Source organism: Tupaia chinensis, unplaced genomic scaffold, assembly GCF_000334495.1.
Source record: "Tupaia chinensis unplaced genomic scaffold, TupChi_1.0 Scaffold144899_1, whole genome shotgun sequence".
Lineage (NCBI taxonomy): Eukaryota > Metazoa > Chordata > Mammalia > Scandentia > Tupaiidae > Tupaia > Tupaia belangeri.
The window spans coordinates 284,118-299,703 of record NW_006204759.1 but is presented as its reverse complement, the minus strand read 5'-3'; the positions used below and the strand labels follow the sequence as shown (position 1 = coordinate 299,703).

Sequence of the window (15,586 nt, the reverse complement as noted above, 5' to 3'; positions counted from 1 at the left end):
CCCCTGGGGGGGGTGATTTCTCGCTTTCTGGTGAGTATACATTGCCCTATAGCAAAAAACTCTCCAAAAAAAAGGGGAGAGGGAGGGAATAATTGTAGGAAGGAAGGAAGGAAGAAAAAGGAAGAAAGGAAGAAAGAAAGGAGGGAAGGGGAAAGAAAGAAGGAAAGAAAGAAAGAAAGAAAAAGGAAGTGAAAAAAGAAAGAAACCAGAAAGGTCAAGTCCTGCCACCAAGGGGAAGATGCAGAGGCAGAACTACCCCAAAGGGCACTTGTGGCCCTGGAGACAGCAGAGGGGGGTCTGGGCCCCATTTCCAGGCCGAAAGCTCTCGGTGTCCCTGCAGCCCACAGGCACCTGGAAACTGGCGTACAACCAGGAACAGACTCTGGAGCTGTGCTCATGTCTAGGCCAGGAGACAGCAGGTGGCGCGATGACCGAGACGCCGCACCCCCAGATGCCCAGCCACGGTGTGAGTCTTGGGCCTGGTGGCTTGCGTTCTCACTTTCCCTCTCCCCGTCCCTCTCTCTTTCTGATGACCGTATGTGCCTTGTAGCAAATTACAAAATAATAATGATAAGTAAAGTTTTTTAAAAAGCCTAGGCTCAAAACCTACAAACTAGGTAATCCTGGGCCAGCGCCTTGGCCTCTGAGCTTCTTCGGCTTCCTCGTCTGTGGCGCTAGGTAAACGATGACAGGGGAGGGGATTACCTGACAAAATGCAGGTTTCGCATATGCTGCGGGGATTCGGGAATGTGCCACGGTGGGCTGCCAGGCACAGCCAAGGTTCCCCTGCCAGCGGCAGCCCAGGCCTGTCAGTGGAGATGGCACCCTGGTCCCGCAGAGCTGGCCAACCGCACCCTCCCACCCGGCAGGGCCTCCCAGACTCACTGGCGTCAAAGACGGCCTTCAGCGCCTGGATGTCGGTGGCCACCCCTGATATCCGGTAGATGCCCACCTCCTCGATGCCCCTCTTCTCCACCTCCTCCACACACTGCCGCACGATGTAGGGCACCTTGGAGCGCTCCCTCCTGCAGGGGACACGTGAGTGAGGGGGAGGCGGGGCAGGCGCCCCCAGCACACTCAGGCCTTGGAGAGCTCTAGCCTCTGGGACCAGGAGGGGGGCAACGAAAGGGCTGAGCAAGAGACCACCCCACCTCCACCAAACCTAGCTGGCCCAGGAGGGACAGAGGCAGGGGGGCTCCCAGCTAGGCCCAGAGAATTCTCCCCAGATTCAAATGCCTATGGGGGCTCAGCAGGTCACCTGTGTGAAGAAGGTGGAAGGGACAGAGGTGGGTGGTGAGCTGAGGACACATGCTCTGTCCCCTTTCCCGAGGGGCAGCCACCCCTTGGAGTCTAGCCTGTTGCCGCCAGGCCAAAGTGAGGGGTCAGGGTTGTCAAACCTTCCCATTTATTATGAGAAGTGGACAATCTAGGAATTTCACACAAAGCGTTCCCATGTTTCAGTGTGGCTCACAGGAACACTGACAGGTTCTATTTTTATTTTATTTATTTCTGGAGCATTGTGCGAGCCAGGGAACGCACCTCTGTGGACCACTTTTGGCCTCCAAACTGCCCGTCTGTGGCTATTGACCCATAGGGTGATTGATGGGGTGTCGGGCATGGCAGGGGGGCTGGAGCAGGGGTTGGCGGGGACCCGGGAGCGCTGACGCCAGCGCTCGGACACCGAGGCAGCACCTACTTAGTCACCACGCTGATCTTCACACCAAAGACGCCAGTCTGCTTTTTGGACGGGGTCCTCTTCAGGCTCATGTCTCGGCTGGTGAATTTCATGGAGAATTCCACTTTGATCTGGTGTGGGTAAGGAAGGCCCAAGTCCCCCAGGACATGAATGCTCCAGGAGTGTCCTCCAAAACACAGGGCCCCCTCCCCAGGTCTGCATGCAAGGGCTGCCTCTAGCTCCCAGGGCTCCCCGAACTCTGCAAGATGGGCAGGGAAGAGGAGAGGAGAGGGACCAGGCAAGGGGGTGGCAGAGGCAGCCCAGCACCCTGGGAAAGCTGCCACCCACAGTGCAGACGTCCCTGCCTCCCCGGGCTCACCCCATTCATCTCGATCACGTCTGTGTGCCAGTTCTTGGTTTCTACGGTTTGTGGAAAGAGAATGAAAGTGAGACACAAACCTCTCAGAGACCTCTCCAGGGCTCTCCCTGCTGCTCAGCCACTGCTCGAGAGCCAGCTAGATGGCCAGGGAGGCAGAACCAAGGGCTGTGGGGGATGCTTATCTCAGAATCAACCCTTCAGGGTGGCTCTGGCCCCCAGGCCCCTCTGGCTGGCAAGTGAAGGACCCCTCTTTGTGAAGGAGGCAGGCATGTGTCTCTCTGCCTCTCAGGCACTTTTGCCCATCACATCTCATTCATCCTGACCACCGCATTGTGATGGTCATCACCCCATTTCACAGATGCAGAAACGGAGGTTCACAGAGGTAAAGCTGTGCTCAGCCTGCATGTGCGTGGAGGTGGTGTGATGTGGAGGCTGAGAGCCCACGTCAGAGGGGCTGCCTGGGTCTGAATCCCAGCTCTGCCCCTTCCGACGTGGGACAGAGCTGGGCTTCAGCTGTGACTTTGTGAAGCCTCGTTTCTTTCACCTGTGCTCCACAGCCAGGAACAGCCCTGCCTCGCTGCAAGGCGGTGAAGAGTCAGTGAGATACCTGGGGTGAGGCAGCTGGCTCCTGAATAAGCAAACTCTCCATATTTAAGTCCAAGCCAGGCTGGGGCCCTAGGGGGGTGCCAGGGAAGGGGCAGAGGCACCCCTCCCGTGGGACCCCTCAGGGCTCCATTTCTATACTGAGGGCCTTCCCACTGTTGTGTCGTGTACCCACAGAATAATTTTGACTATAATTTAAACGATGCACTCCCTGGCACATTTTTAAGTCAACATCTGAACATTTTCATGGCAAGTTTAAACAGTTGCAAAGAATATAATTTCCAGAATAATGTAAATATTGACATCTTAAAGTCAAACTGTTACATCATTAAAAAAATATATTCAGTACAATCTAAATACCGCAGTGCTTTGATAGCCACCCGCTCCATCTTAAACACACACACAAGCTCTTCTATCCCTTGTAGAAACCCAGAAAATGGTTTTTTGCTCCTTAAGTGTATGCTTCTAGTTCTCCTAAGGAATTTTATCCTAGTTTATATTTTTATATTGCAAGATCTCTGATTCATCATCCTATTATATTTTGCTTCCACAAAAATATCCGTATAAAAAACCCTTTATGCTAAAAGAGTGCACACGTGTGCATACGTGCATGTGTGCATGAGAGAGAGAAGCACCCCTGACGGGGTCTCGTCACACCATGGTCCCCTTTCCCCACGTGTGCCTAGTGTGTTTTCAGACCAACCCAGGGCTCTGAACCTGCCATCGGCATGTGGCTTGCAGCCTCACAGGGCACTTGCGTTACCGCTACGTCTGGGTCTCCGTACAAATCAAAATGGAAAATTTCCTAAGATCATGTGGCTTCAAACATTCAAAACTTGGGAACCAGCAGTTAGAGTAATTGCTATATCGCTGGACTCCCACGTAGTTGACCACGGTTCGCGTCCCAGACCCAGTGGCTTAAAACTCACGCTGGGCGCGTGTGCGTGCGTGCCCAAGATCCCGAGAGGAGAATGGAGGAGAAGAGATTGTGGTGTGGCCATCCCCCCTGGGGGGTGATTTCTGTCTCTTTGTCTCTCTCCATCTGTCTGGCGAGCGCACGCGCCCTATAACGAAAACATCTCCAAAAAAAAAAAAACTTATCCTGGATTAGTGATTACCACGCTGAACAGCACACCGAGAAGTAAACCACAGGGCAGCCACAGTGCAGTGGGTCAGCAGTGTACGTGGGGAGCTGGATCCCACATGGCTGACCATGATTCGAATCCTGGCCTCACATTTATGCTTCTATTCTAGTTCTCCTAAGGAATTTTGCCCTAGTTTATATTTTTATATTGCAAGATCTCTGATTCATCATCCTATTATATTTTGCTTCCACAAAAATATCTGTGCCCAAAAAACCCCGTTATGATAAAAGAGAGCACATGTGTGCATACGTGTGTGCACATGAGAAAGAGGAGCACCCCTGATGGTCTCGGCAAGGGTGACAGCTTGACGAACACGCCAGGCATGTGTACATGTGTGCCCCAAGTCCTGATGGGATGCGGCAGTGGAAAAACGATTTTGGCATGACTACATCCCACTGGAGGGTGCTTCTTCTCTGTCTCTCTCTCTCTGTCTCTGGCCAGCACACATTCCCTCTGGTTAAAAAAAAAAAAGTAAATCAACACATTACAAAATTTAGCAAACACTAAGCAGCAAAGTGACACTTTGGTGGCATTGTATCTCTCAAAGAGATGGATAGAACGTTTTTCTCTTTTTTGGGGGGAGAGATTTTTGCTATAGGGCGCGTGCCTTGCCAGACAGAGAGAGACAGAGAGACAGAAAGTGAGGAATCACCCCTCAGGGGGATGGCCACGCCGCAATCCCTTCTCCTCCGTTCTCCTCTAGGGATCTTGGGCGGGCGCGCGCGCACGCACACGTGCCCGGTGTGAGTTTAAGCCACCAGGTCCAGGACTCGAACTGCAGTCGACTACATGGAAGTCCAGCGACATAGCCATTACGCTAACTGCTGGCCCCTAGAACGTTTTTCTCTTTTAATCCACAAATCTGTGAATATCGTTTTTTGCTCGAGTGAAATGAGTTCCTGTACCAATCCTTTCCATAATTTTGGGGCTTTTTTTTTTTTAAAGCATATAAACAACAAAATATTTGTTCACATAAATAAGTAGATGAAGCTGAAAGCAGTTTTATTAGAGCAACATTATATAATTCTGTATATATTATTTTTGTATTATTTGCCTTAAGTTGCACATATGCCTATTATAAAATTTTTTTTATTTTAAAGCACTTCTCAACTATTAGGTTTGTGGAAGGCAAAGAACTGCTAAACCTTTGCAACTGGTCATGAGAGTCTTTTACTTTCTCAGCACCTACACCACTTCTCTCGCACCCTCAGTTCACCACCTAGGAGGTCTGGACACCCTGAGCTCAGCTCCCACAGGGAGCCCTGGGGCTGCATCTGCTCTTGAGGGAGGCAGCGGGTTGGTGGGAGGCCTGTACACATGCAGTCACTGAGGATCTGCGCCTTGACCCCTTGAAAACTCCCTGCCATGCAGCCCAGGGACTAGGCCCTGTGGCTTTCCACAGCTTTTCTCACCCACACTGTCTGGGCACAGGTGACACCAAGCATCTCAGGGGGGTCTGGGTCTGCCTTGGCTCACTCAGGGCTCTGCATCTGGGCCAGCTGTAGCCCGGCTGGCCGCAGTCAGCTCCCTGCCTGGAGGAGGGATGGAGTTGAGAACAGGAGGCAGAGAAAGCAATGTGGAGAGGACCAAGGCCCCTGGGGATATCTGCCGCCCTGCTTCCTCACATAGGAGGGCTTCGAGGGGATCGAGGGGAGCAGGGGAGCAGGGGAGCACGGCCATGCCATCTGGCTGCTTCCCAGGCTCTCTACTCCAGAAGGCTCCAGGCCAAGGGTCCTGCTGGGTCCCAGAGGAAGCCCCAGCTTGGGCCTCACTTTTCTGAAACCTCCCTCCCCTCTAAACTTCTTTACCTCCTAAACCCTCCCCAGACCTGTAAGCACAGGCTCTGCTTCCTTCAGCTCATCCAGATCCCTGGGTCTCGCACAAGGCCTTGGTCTGTCTCCCCGCAGTGGCTACATGGGGTATAGAGGGATTTCTTTTTCTTCTTCTTCTTCTTTTTTTTTTTTTAATATTTTTTCTTTTTTTAAAAAAAGAATTATTTTATGTAATTTTATTCGTTTATTTATTTAAATTTGACCAAAGAGGGACAGAGTGAGAGAGAGTAAGAGAGATGGAAAGTGAGAAAGCAAGCCGCCAGGTCCAGGACTCAAACCGTGGTCAGCCAGGTGGGAGTCCAGCGCCCTTGACCACTGCACCACCTGCCAGCCCCAGGGTAGAGAGATTTCAACTGCTCCCTGTCGACTGACGCAGAGATGGAAATGTTCTGGAGTGACCGGCCCTACCCCGTTTTAGAACTGTATTTATGGCTGCGTGAGACAGACATACACAGCACTCCTAATAGGGTCTGGACACTGTGACTCTCCCCGCCGCCTTCAGTCAGCCCCAGATCATAGGCAAGGCTGTGCTGGTGCACTCAGGGAGGTCCCGGGGCTCACAAAGGAGACCTTCCCACCCAGGGCGTTTTACTGCTCTGCCACCACCTGCCCCACCAGCCCTTTCCAGGTTAATTCCGGCAGCCCGGCACCTGGTGGGATTCGCCTACGTCCTGGCTGGCACCTCCTGGCAGCTAATATGCACCAAGTCAGTGGTCCCTCCTGGAGTCCTGGAGTGGCATCTGGACACAGCCCAAGTGTGGACAGTGCAGGGCTTGGGGGTCAGGCTGATCTGGGTCTTTGACTTCAACTGTGTCATTTGGGCAAGCCATTTAACCTCCCTGCACCTCAGTTTTCTCAAGGGAGTGTCCATCCCTGTCTCACAGAGTTGTTACGGAAAACAGGAACAGCGACGCATGTACTTTGAGGACTTCTGCAAGTCTCACACGATGACGTCAACCCTCCACAAGCAGCACTGCAAGTGAGCCATCCCGTCTGGACAATTCGGCCTTCAGAGCTGCTCCCGTTTACAGATGAGCACACCAAGGCTTGGAGAGCACAAGGAGCCTACTCAGTGCCACACACCTAGGGAGTGATAACCCCGGGGCAAAATCAGATCTCCGTGACTCACCGTCTCTGCCAAAGCCACCAGATAACTTGGAAAGTACCTAACCTGGCGCCTGCACCTCTCAGCTGCTGTCCCGTTATTTACACAGAAAGGCTCGGCCGGCAGGCAGCCCGGAGGTTGGCAGGCCCCAGTATAGCTCCTTCTTTCCCTCCTGACTAGCTGCTTCCGCTCCAGCTGCCAAGGAACTCTTAAGTTTTCCTGGGAGCATCGGAGACAGACAAAACCAACTGCTGATGCGAAGGTCCAGTTCTAGCCCCTCTTCCAGAAAGCCTTCCTGGATCACAGGCCACAGGGATCTCCAGTCTTTCCCGCCTTCTTTCCTGCCCCTCGGCAGCCCACCAGGTGCCACTTGCTGTGCACATGCTCCAGCCTTTCTGAGGCCCGGGCCAGGTCCAGGAAAGGTGCCACTTCCTCCTTTTACTGTGAGTCCCCACCATTGCCATCTGCCCGGTCCCCACTATAGGTGCGGCCCTGATACCCACTCAGGGAGGCCGGCCCAGCCCCTCGGCGCCTTCACAATGTCGCTCTGTCTCCCGGGAGGCTGCTGGCCTCCAGAAACCAAGTCTATTTCAGGATGTCATTTAAATAAAGAGAAGGGAGGGTGGGGAATAGAGAGGGACATGGCACATTTTCCAGAGAAATGATGTTGCCTGGATCGCGGTGGCTATTTATAACCCCTGGGAAATGTGGACGCTGCTATTTCCTGATTAGATTAGTGCTCTGGGCAGAGGAGCCAGCCCCTGGGATGGCAGTGGACAGGAACGCCTGACCGTCCATCCTCTAGTCCCAGCAGACAGGTGTCATCCACGGGTCCCAGGAAACAGTTACCTTGGGGACATCAGATCACCTGGGAACAAGACATGGAGGGCCAGGTCGGAGGGACCTACCGAGGGCACTCTCTGCTCAACATTGGGAATCGGTGTGCATCTCTCAAGGCATGTGAGAGGGGCGGGAGCCAGAAACGGCACTAAACATCTTGGAGAAGTTATGAGCGACTGGCTGTACACTCAGAGCAGGTTGAAAGAACTTTGTCTTTGTAGCCATGGTCAAATCGTGGCTACACACTCAGACATCTCCCAGAGACAGGCTGACCTTCCGGGTGGTCAGAGGGAGCACTAGGTCCCCTGCAATGGAGTCCTGGTCCTCTGCTGGGAACCCACAGGTGGCAGGGGAGGCCACTCGTCTTTCTGGAAGCACGTGGTTCTCACATTCAGGAAAAGGACCACGGGAGCCTTGCAGGGTGGCAAGAGGATTTCGGCCCCGAGGGCAGGGGGATGCTGGGTCTACACCTGAGTTTCAGGACTGTGCTCAGAGGGCCCTTCCTCTGGCCTATCTCTCACCCACCTGGGGCAGGGGACCCCACCCCCCACCTGTGTCTCCCCACCACTGAGTGCTTGGCATTCGGAGGCACCCTGTGAGCTGGGCCACTCTCATTGTTACGGGGCCATGTTCAAGCCCAGGTCCTCTGACCGCTGAGCCACACTGTACATGCCACACAGCTCGCCCCATCTGGAGATGGCCTCCGCTGCCCCCTTCTCCTACACAGAGCTCCAGCCACAGTAAGGGGCCTCTGGTGGCCCTGTCTATGGGCAGCTGGGGATAAACAGAACCAGAACTGGCTGCCACGGCCTCAGTGGAGGGAGAGAAGGCACAGAGAGGACTTGAGCAAACGTCACCCTGGGATGTGCCACTGGGGCCCACTACAGATGGGGACCCCTGAAGGTAGTGTTCCACATGGGCCCCAAGGGCTACCAGCCCCTCCCTCCTTCCCCTCAGAACTCACTCTCAGTTCCACAGTTCGGGGAGGCACAGGCAGTGGGAGCTCCACCTCTCAGGCCTGGGCCCTCCCCAGCACCCCAGCATAGCTCCCATGGCCTTTCACTCTCTGTTCAGTTGCACCCTCAGTCCCTGGAGCGTCAAACCCAGCACTCTCGCCCTGCCCTGAAAGGGGGGGCTTCTTTGGATGCCCACAAACCAAATGCTCCAAACCACCAGGGCAGTAAACCGAGTATGCCGAGCTCGGAGCTTGCCCTGCGAGGTTGGCAGGGACACCACCAGGTGACTCAGGACGCTCCTTATAAAAACGGCCCCTGCCCAGGGCACAATGGAGGGAGAGTGGGTGGGGCATGCTCCAGTGCACCCTGCCACAGGCAGACTGGCAGCTGGGAGAGCAGGACCTGGGCCGGGCATCTGGTCTGATGGGGTAGGTTGCCTGCGGCTCCCAGGCCAGTGGCCACCGTGGCGGTCCGGGGCTGCCTTTCCCCTGCCTCCCCCAAGTATGGCCACATGCTCAGGGCTGGGTCCCCTTGGGACACCAAGCCAGCCTGTCATTGGGACAGACCACAGGCGTGAGAGGCATGGTAGGGCTGGCAACAGGGGGACGGGGAGCTGCCAGGAGCCTGCGCCTCCTCCCGCCGGGAGGGTACTGGAGGACTCCGTCAACGTGGCTGCTGGGAGAGACTCGGAGAGCGGCGAGGCGGAGAGGGAGGGCCCCCAGGGCCGCATCCTTGGCTTCTAGCTCAGCAGTTGGGTCAGGGACCAGGATCAGGCTCCATAAGCTGTCACCTCATCTTCCAGTGGCCTGGCACCCCACCACAAGGCCAAGCAATCTGGCCTCTCCAGCCCTTACCCTGCAGGGCCAGTCACAGCAGGGTCAGCCAGGCTTCCCACAGGGCTCTCTGCGGCCATGGCTTGCCCACCTGCCCCCAGGCTGGCCACGGGCAGGCTGGGGCTGACTCCAAGGCACCTGAGGAGGGTGCCTTGTACTTCTCCCCTTCCCCTCCCCAGAGCTTTGAAGTTCTAGACCCACACGTGGAAGGGCTTAGCAGCTTTGCAGCTGCTTTGACCGAAATCAGGCTAGTCTCTTAACACCCACTGCGCCCAGCGCCGCCCAGTGTGCCCACACCAGGGGCTCAGGCTGCCCTGGGTGCCCCCATCCCCAGCACACGGACTGTTAGCCCCTGGGTTGAACATGGCTGACCCCGAGGAGAAGCGAAGACTGGCGCATCTCCCCCAGAGCCCCAGGGCTCTGTCTTCCTGGGAGTCGGCCCACCCAGCACGGCCACCCATTCCTGAGGTGGCTGCAAACTCACACTTGGTCCTGCCCAGCCCATGTTGGGGGCACCAGGGCAGGGGCAGCAGGGCAGTCTTAGGAAAGGAAGTGGTCAGGGCCAAAGCAAGAAAGAGGTGACCCGGAAGCCCTGTTTCCAAAGGGAAGGGGCCGCTTTTGACGTCCGAGTCCGAGGCAGGAGGTTTCCCGAGGCTTCTCTCACACAGGCTGCCCCGGGAAGGCCAAGGGTCGTTAGTTCACCCACCGGGCTTCGAGGCCTCCACTGGACTTGGAGGAGCATGATAAGAATACAAGTCCTTCCCCCTCCCTGCCTAGCCGGAAACCGTGCCGGGCACCCAAGCCTCATGCCTGCCCTGGGGCAGGCGTGCACCAAACAGCCCCAACAGTGGCCAGCACCTTCAGAGCGCCCATCCAGGGCTTGCACTCCAGCCCCAGCTGCGCCATGGCCACCCAGACAGCTGTACACCTGAGCAGCAGCAAGAGGTTTCAAGTGGGCTCTGGGCCTCCCTCCGCTGCTAAGTCCCTCTCCTGACCTCACCAGGGTCTCGCGGAGCCCGTTTCCTTATCCGTACAGTGGTGTGGCTAACGAGAGACCTACCTGCAGGCCATCACCTGACTCGGGCAGGAGAGAGGAGCAGGGCGTGGTACTCGGCAGGGCTCAGAGGGTATGGTGGGCACTAAACCCGCGCGTACACTCTCAGTCCCGCCCTGCTGCGCGGACACTAAAGGCTGAACTCCCTGCGCCTGTGAAGCCCCATGAGGCCCTGCACGACCTGGCCACTGCCCCCTCATGTAGCATCATCGCCTGCTCTCTCTGCACAGCCTGTCGGCCTTTGCCACACCTGCCCGAGGGTTTTACCTCGTTGGTTCCTTTACCTGGAGTGCCCGGTCCTAGACCTTCCATGGCTGATCCCTTCTTGTCATTTTAACCTTAGCTCAAAACTGATCTCCACAAGCGAGGCCTCTCCTCCCTGTCACGCTCTAACCCATCACCCCACTCTCTTCCCAGCTCTCGTCTGACCTGAAGTGACCTCAGGTCTGACTGACTCCTCCCACAGACAGTGGCCACGAGGGTCCTGTCTGCCACACGGACCTCGGTATCTGGTGCCTGTGTGCCCAGCACAGGGAAGGTGCCCCACCAACATTCCTGGCCCCGGTGAACACACCAGGTGTCGGGACAGAGGAAGCAATGCCGGGTCCTTCAGGAATGGGGTCACAAAGGCCCACACTCCTGCTCACCTCTCTCCCCCAGGGCTCAGCCAATGCTGGCTTTGGCCCTGGGGTGGCCCTGTGACCTCTCCCACCCAGACTCTCCTGGCGTGTTGAGGTTGTTTGAGGCTTAGGGGTAGGAATTTGAGACACGGCCAAGATCCTCATATGAACTGGATTCTAGGAGATCATCCTGTTGAGCTCCTTCATGTACTGATGCCAAAGAACCAGAGAGGGAAGAGATCTGCCCAAGGTCACAGAGCGAGTCAAACAGCAGACCCGGGGCTGCTCCAACCAGCCCGGAGTCCTGTCCTGCACTTGCGCCACACAAACCTGAGGGCTGGGCTAGGTCCTGCACAGAGAAGGTTCCAGCTTCCGATGCAGGGGCAAGTTCTACTCTCAGTATGCGCAGGGCCAGGGGAACCTCTGCGGCCTGGGCCCTCCCAGCCTCTCTGCTGGAGAAGCAAGAGAGCAGCTCCCTTGGTCTTGCCACTACTCCAGAGCCCATCCTGGGGGGTGAGGATAGCAGGCTAAGGCTCACTGGGGTCCAGGACTGACACTGCCATTCTCCTGGGGATCGGGTAGGTGGGCCCCAGGTGCAGGAGCTGCTAGAACACAAACACCCTTTCTGCCCCCAGCATGATCTGAGAGGGGAAGGAAGCCCAAACAGCACCTGCTGACCGGCTGCTGCACACGTTCTGGGATCTTTCCAAAACGACTGTTCCCCTGGGCTCGGGGCCGCACTGCCTCTGGGTATTACTCAATGCTGGCCTCAGACAGCTTTGGCCTTTCAGGAACCACCTGGGTTGGCAAGCTTGGCACTCCCTGGTCTGGGGCCATCCACAGTCGGGGCACTGAGCCCAGCCTAGCTGGCTGGTCACACTGTCTGTGGACTGCAGAGATGCTGGCGAGGGCCAGGGACTCTTCTAAATTGTGCAGGTGCCAAGAAATAGTGCCTCGCCAAGGTCGCTTAGAGCACCTTGGATCCATACTCCATCCTGAAACAGCACCCAGTCTGTGCATGTGGGTGGTGGGCTCCAAACTTTTGCCAGCAGGTTCTCAGGGTTGAGAATTATGCTCTGCAGAACCGAACAGGCTCTTGGGAGCCAGTGAGGCGGCAAGGTGGAGGCTCTGGGGTCAGGAGACTACCCATGTGGCTCAGGAGGCAAGTCTTCTGCCTCTGGGCAAGGACTGGTGCTGTGGGAGCCACCCTATCCCCCTTCTATCCTGCCAGCTGGCCTGGCCACTATCCTGGCCCATACAGAGGCCCAGGAGCAAGTGGTGCAGGGGTCTCCAGTCCCAGAGGGAGGCACTGTGGTCCCCGCCTGCAGCTGTAGAATCCTCACAGGGGTGGGGTGGGCATGGGAATGGTGAGGACACAGGAAGCAGGTTTCCTCCCTCTAGCAGAGAAGGAGGCGGGGCCGGGCAGGGCAGCGGGCAGTGGAGGCTAGGACAGATCTCTATTGCATAAGGTTTTAAGAGCTTTCTCGATGCCCAGAACCAGATTATGAAATAAGGTAAATGAGCCCTCTGTGTCTTGTACCCTGCACCTTGTCCCCTCATGGCAGGGACAGACAGTGAACGGCTGAGTGGACGAAGCCCTGCGGTGTGCACATGAGTGCACGTCTGAGCTGTTAGAAAGAGCTGCCACGTTACATGACAGACTGGAGGGGAGGGGGCGGGGGCTGGGAGCTGTCCTGTGGTGCCAATCAAGCAGACAAGGAAAGGGACGCTCCCCCAGGACTATCCTGAGCCTTCAGCTTCCCTAGACAAGTGGCCCAAAGGTGGGCGGCCTTGTGCTTCCTCTGGGAAGCCTCTGTGGCCCTCTGTAAGCAGAACGAGCCGCTCATCATAGACAGTGGGCCGGCTCTGGGAAGGGCTAGCCTCCGGGGTCCCGAGAGAGGCTCTTCGGGAGTCAGGGCATCTCAGCCCGCATGGCAACCTCTGAGCAGAGACAGGTCAACAGAAGTTGTCCTCAATTCTTCCCCTGCCCTGGGCCCTGCCAGTTTGGTCTGAGTTCCCTCCTGTGGCCACTTCACAGCCTGGCCTGGGTCAGGATCATGACCTCTTGTGGATGGACAGCTTGAGAGTATTTCAGAAAGTTCATGGAAAACTGGAAATAAGGTACGAGTTTATTTTGGTACAAAAGCAGCTTTCTGAAGTCCATGCACTGTCTTCAGAATGCACATATTCCATGGGCTTTCTGAAGACCCCTTCCCTACAGTTAAGCACCTCAGTGTTCTCATTAGACAAACGCTTCTGGCCAGGCCTCTGTCTGGGCCCTGTTAGCCTCTCTGTGGCCCCCACAGTGACCCCGTTAAAACCTCTGGATGCTCAGGGTTGGGAATGGAGTCTTCGGTCAGCCCTTTCCCCTCCAAAGTTCAACCTAAGGATCTAAAGGCGGGATGGAGGAAGGGGAGGCACCAAGCCTGGTCTGCAGGAGTGTGGTGACTTGGGAGAAATAAAAAATGCAAAAGGAAAGTAGAAATGTGAAGTTAAATACCAAGAGCACTGGCAGAGCCCGCTAACCCACATGCCACGTGTCTCCTCTGCTGAATGCTTGCACAACAGACCGACTGCCAAGTCCAGGGCCAGAATCAGGCTTCAGCCCCAGCACGCTCCTTGGGGACAAGAACAACCCAACCATGGCCCTCCTGCGCCCCAGGGAGAGCCCACATGTGGTCCCTGCTCCTCTCCCCGGCAACTCCAGCCCCACACTATTTCCAAGGCGTGGTATTCAGGTGGGGGACCTTTCCATCTGGACAGATTCTTCTACCCAGCAGGGGGCCCCCAAGGAGTTGCTGGCCTTTAATGACTTTAACTAAAGGGAGCAGGAAGACCCACAGGGATCCCCCCATCCACAGCATCCAGTCCTTAGGGCAAAGCTGATGAGATGCCAATGAGGCGACCCCTCTTGCCAGTGCTGGGACCCTGCCCCCACCCCACCTCAACCACTGCTTAATCCTAGCTCCCTCAGGCTGGCAGTGAGCCTGCTGCACGGAGAAGAAAAAAATAGGTTAATGCGGCTGGGGAAAAAGGAAGAGCACAGCAGGCCTGGCTCCACGACCCCACCTCCTCATCCACCAGCCTACGCCTACGGGCAGCGAGGCAGGCACAGCAGGGTGGACGTCCCTCGTCACCACAGTGAAGATCCTTGCGTCCATGCTACTGACACTATCTCACAGCATGTGCTAAGGCTGAGTCACCGGCCAGAGCCACGCAGAACATCCAGCACCCGAGCCGCCCTGCAGAGGCAGCAATGCCAGCAAGCTCAGCAGCCCAGCGCCTGGCCGGCCTGCTACCCTTGACCGTCAGACACGAACGACCTGACACCACCAGAGGCAAAGCCAGCTGAAGGATTCCTGAAGTGGCTTTTCGGTTTTGCTGGCCACAAATGCACAGTGAAAGTGGAACTGAAAGTCTGGGACTTCGGGGTTTAAATACTGCCCCTTACTACCAGGCACTTCCCCAAGAAGGGCTCTGTTTGACTAGCACTGGGCCAGGAACCCTGAAGTCTGGGAATGGACAGAGCCCTGGGCTGGTATCTGCTGACCACAGCAAGGCTGGGGAGGAGGTCCAGGGAGAGGGTGGCTCCATGCTGCCGGTTGCAGACAGCTGTCTCAGCAGAGGGGCTCTGGTAGCAGCTGGGGCCAGCAGGGCTCTGCTAGCAGGTCTCCCGGGAGGCTGAAGGTGACACAACCGCCAATGCAGGACAGCTCGAGTTGCTGCCCTGCCCAGCACTTTCTAGGACTGATGTCACCTCAGTGAGGTCAAGTATGCCCTACTGGCAGGAGATGAAACCAAACAAGGACCCAGAAGCACTTCCACTTAGCAGGTGCCAAGAGCCTCTATGCTGGCTAGCAGTAAGAGCTTGCACAGGTCCTGTCCTCTGAGCTACAGGACCTGCAAATCCCCCTCACCAACTGGCCAAGGCCTCTCCTTTGTTACCATCTTGAAGGGTGGGCATGCCAGTCCCAGGCTAGCCACGACTGGCACTCTGCGACATCTTACTCGGGCGGTTGAGTGGGTCTGCAGAGTTATCAAGCGCTTTCTGTGTGCTCTGCGCTGGGCCCGGCTCTTTCTCATGGCCGGGGCCCCAAAGCCAGCCCCAGCGCAGCCTGCCCAGCTGCAGGACAGTCAGCTTCTATCTCAGACTTTAATCCCAACTCAGGTCTGGGGCTGCCGGCAGGACCAGCAGTCTGCCCTGGCACAGCTTGGCCTGAGCTGCCTGCTGGGTCAGGAACCCACTGGCACACTCATTGAGCGGCCTGGTTCCCCACTGGCATTGGGCCAGCAGTCATCTGGGTGGTCTCTGAAGAGGCATCCCCAGCCCCCAGACTCAGTGGCTTCCTCACTTCCCCATAACTCTCCCTTCCTTCTCGGTGGGGAACGAACCCCATGACCCTATACAAAGGGACCTTATAAGGCAGGCAGTGCGGGTGTTGAGGTGTCTCTCGGCCCAGGGCAGCCAGCAATGTCCAGGGGACCTGGCGGCAGGCCTCTGGGACTCAGGAGCCCCCTGGCCTGCTTTGTTCGCATTTCTTCCC

General features: G+C 56.6%; 1 protein-coding gene across 5 annotated transcripts in view; it reads right to left on the bottom strand.

Annotated features, from left to right (window-relative positions):
- Positions 1-15,586, bottom strand: part of ABR (ABR activator of RhoGEF and GTPase) — a 172,427-nt gene that overhangs the window by 7,269 nt on the left and 149,572 nt on the right. For 4 of the 5 annotated variants that reach the window (XM_006167512.3, XM_006167513.2, XM_006167511.3 and 1 more), the window contains 4 exons: positions 11,407-11,411; positions 2,055-2,109; positions 1,697-1,806; positions 886-1,025 (listed from right to left, as the gene is read on the bottom strand). In XM_006167512.3, coding sequence (XP_006167574.1) covers positions 886-1,025; positions 1,697-1,806; positions 2,055-2,109; positions 11,407-11,411 — 310 coding nt within the window. Of the gene's footprint in view, positions 1-885; positions 1,026-1,696; positions 1,807-2,054; positions 2,115-11,406; positions 11,412-15,586 lie in introns of all 5 variants that reach the window. The other variant, XM_006167514.3, reaches the window with a different exon arrangement.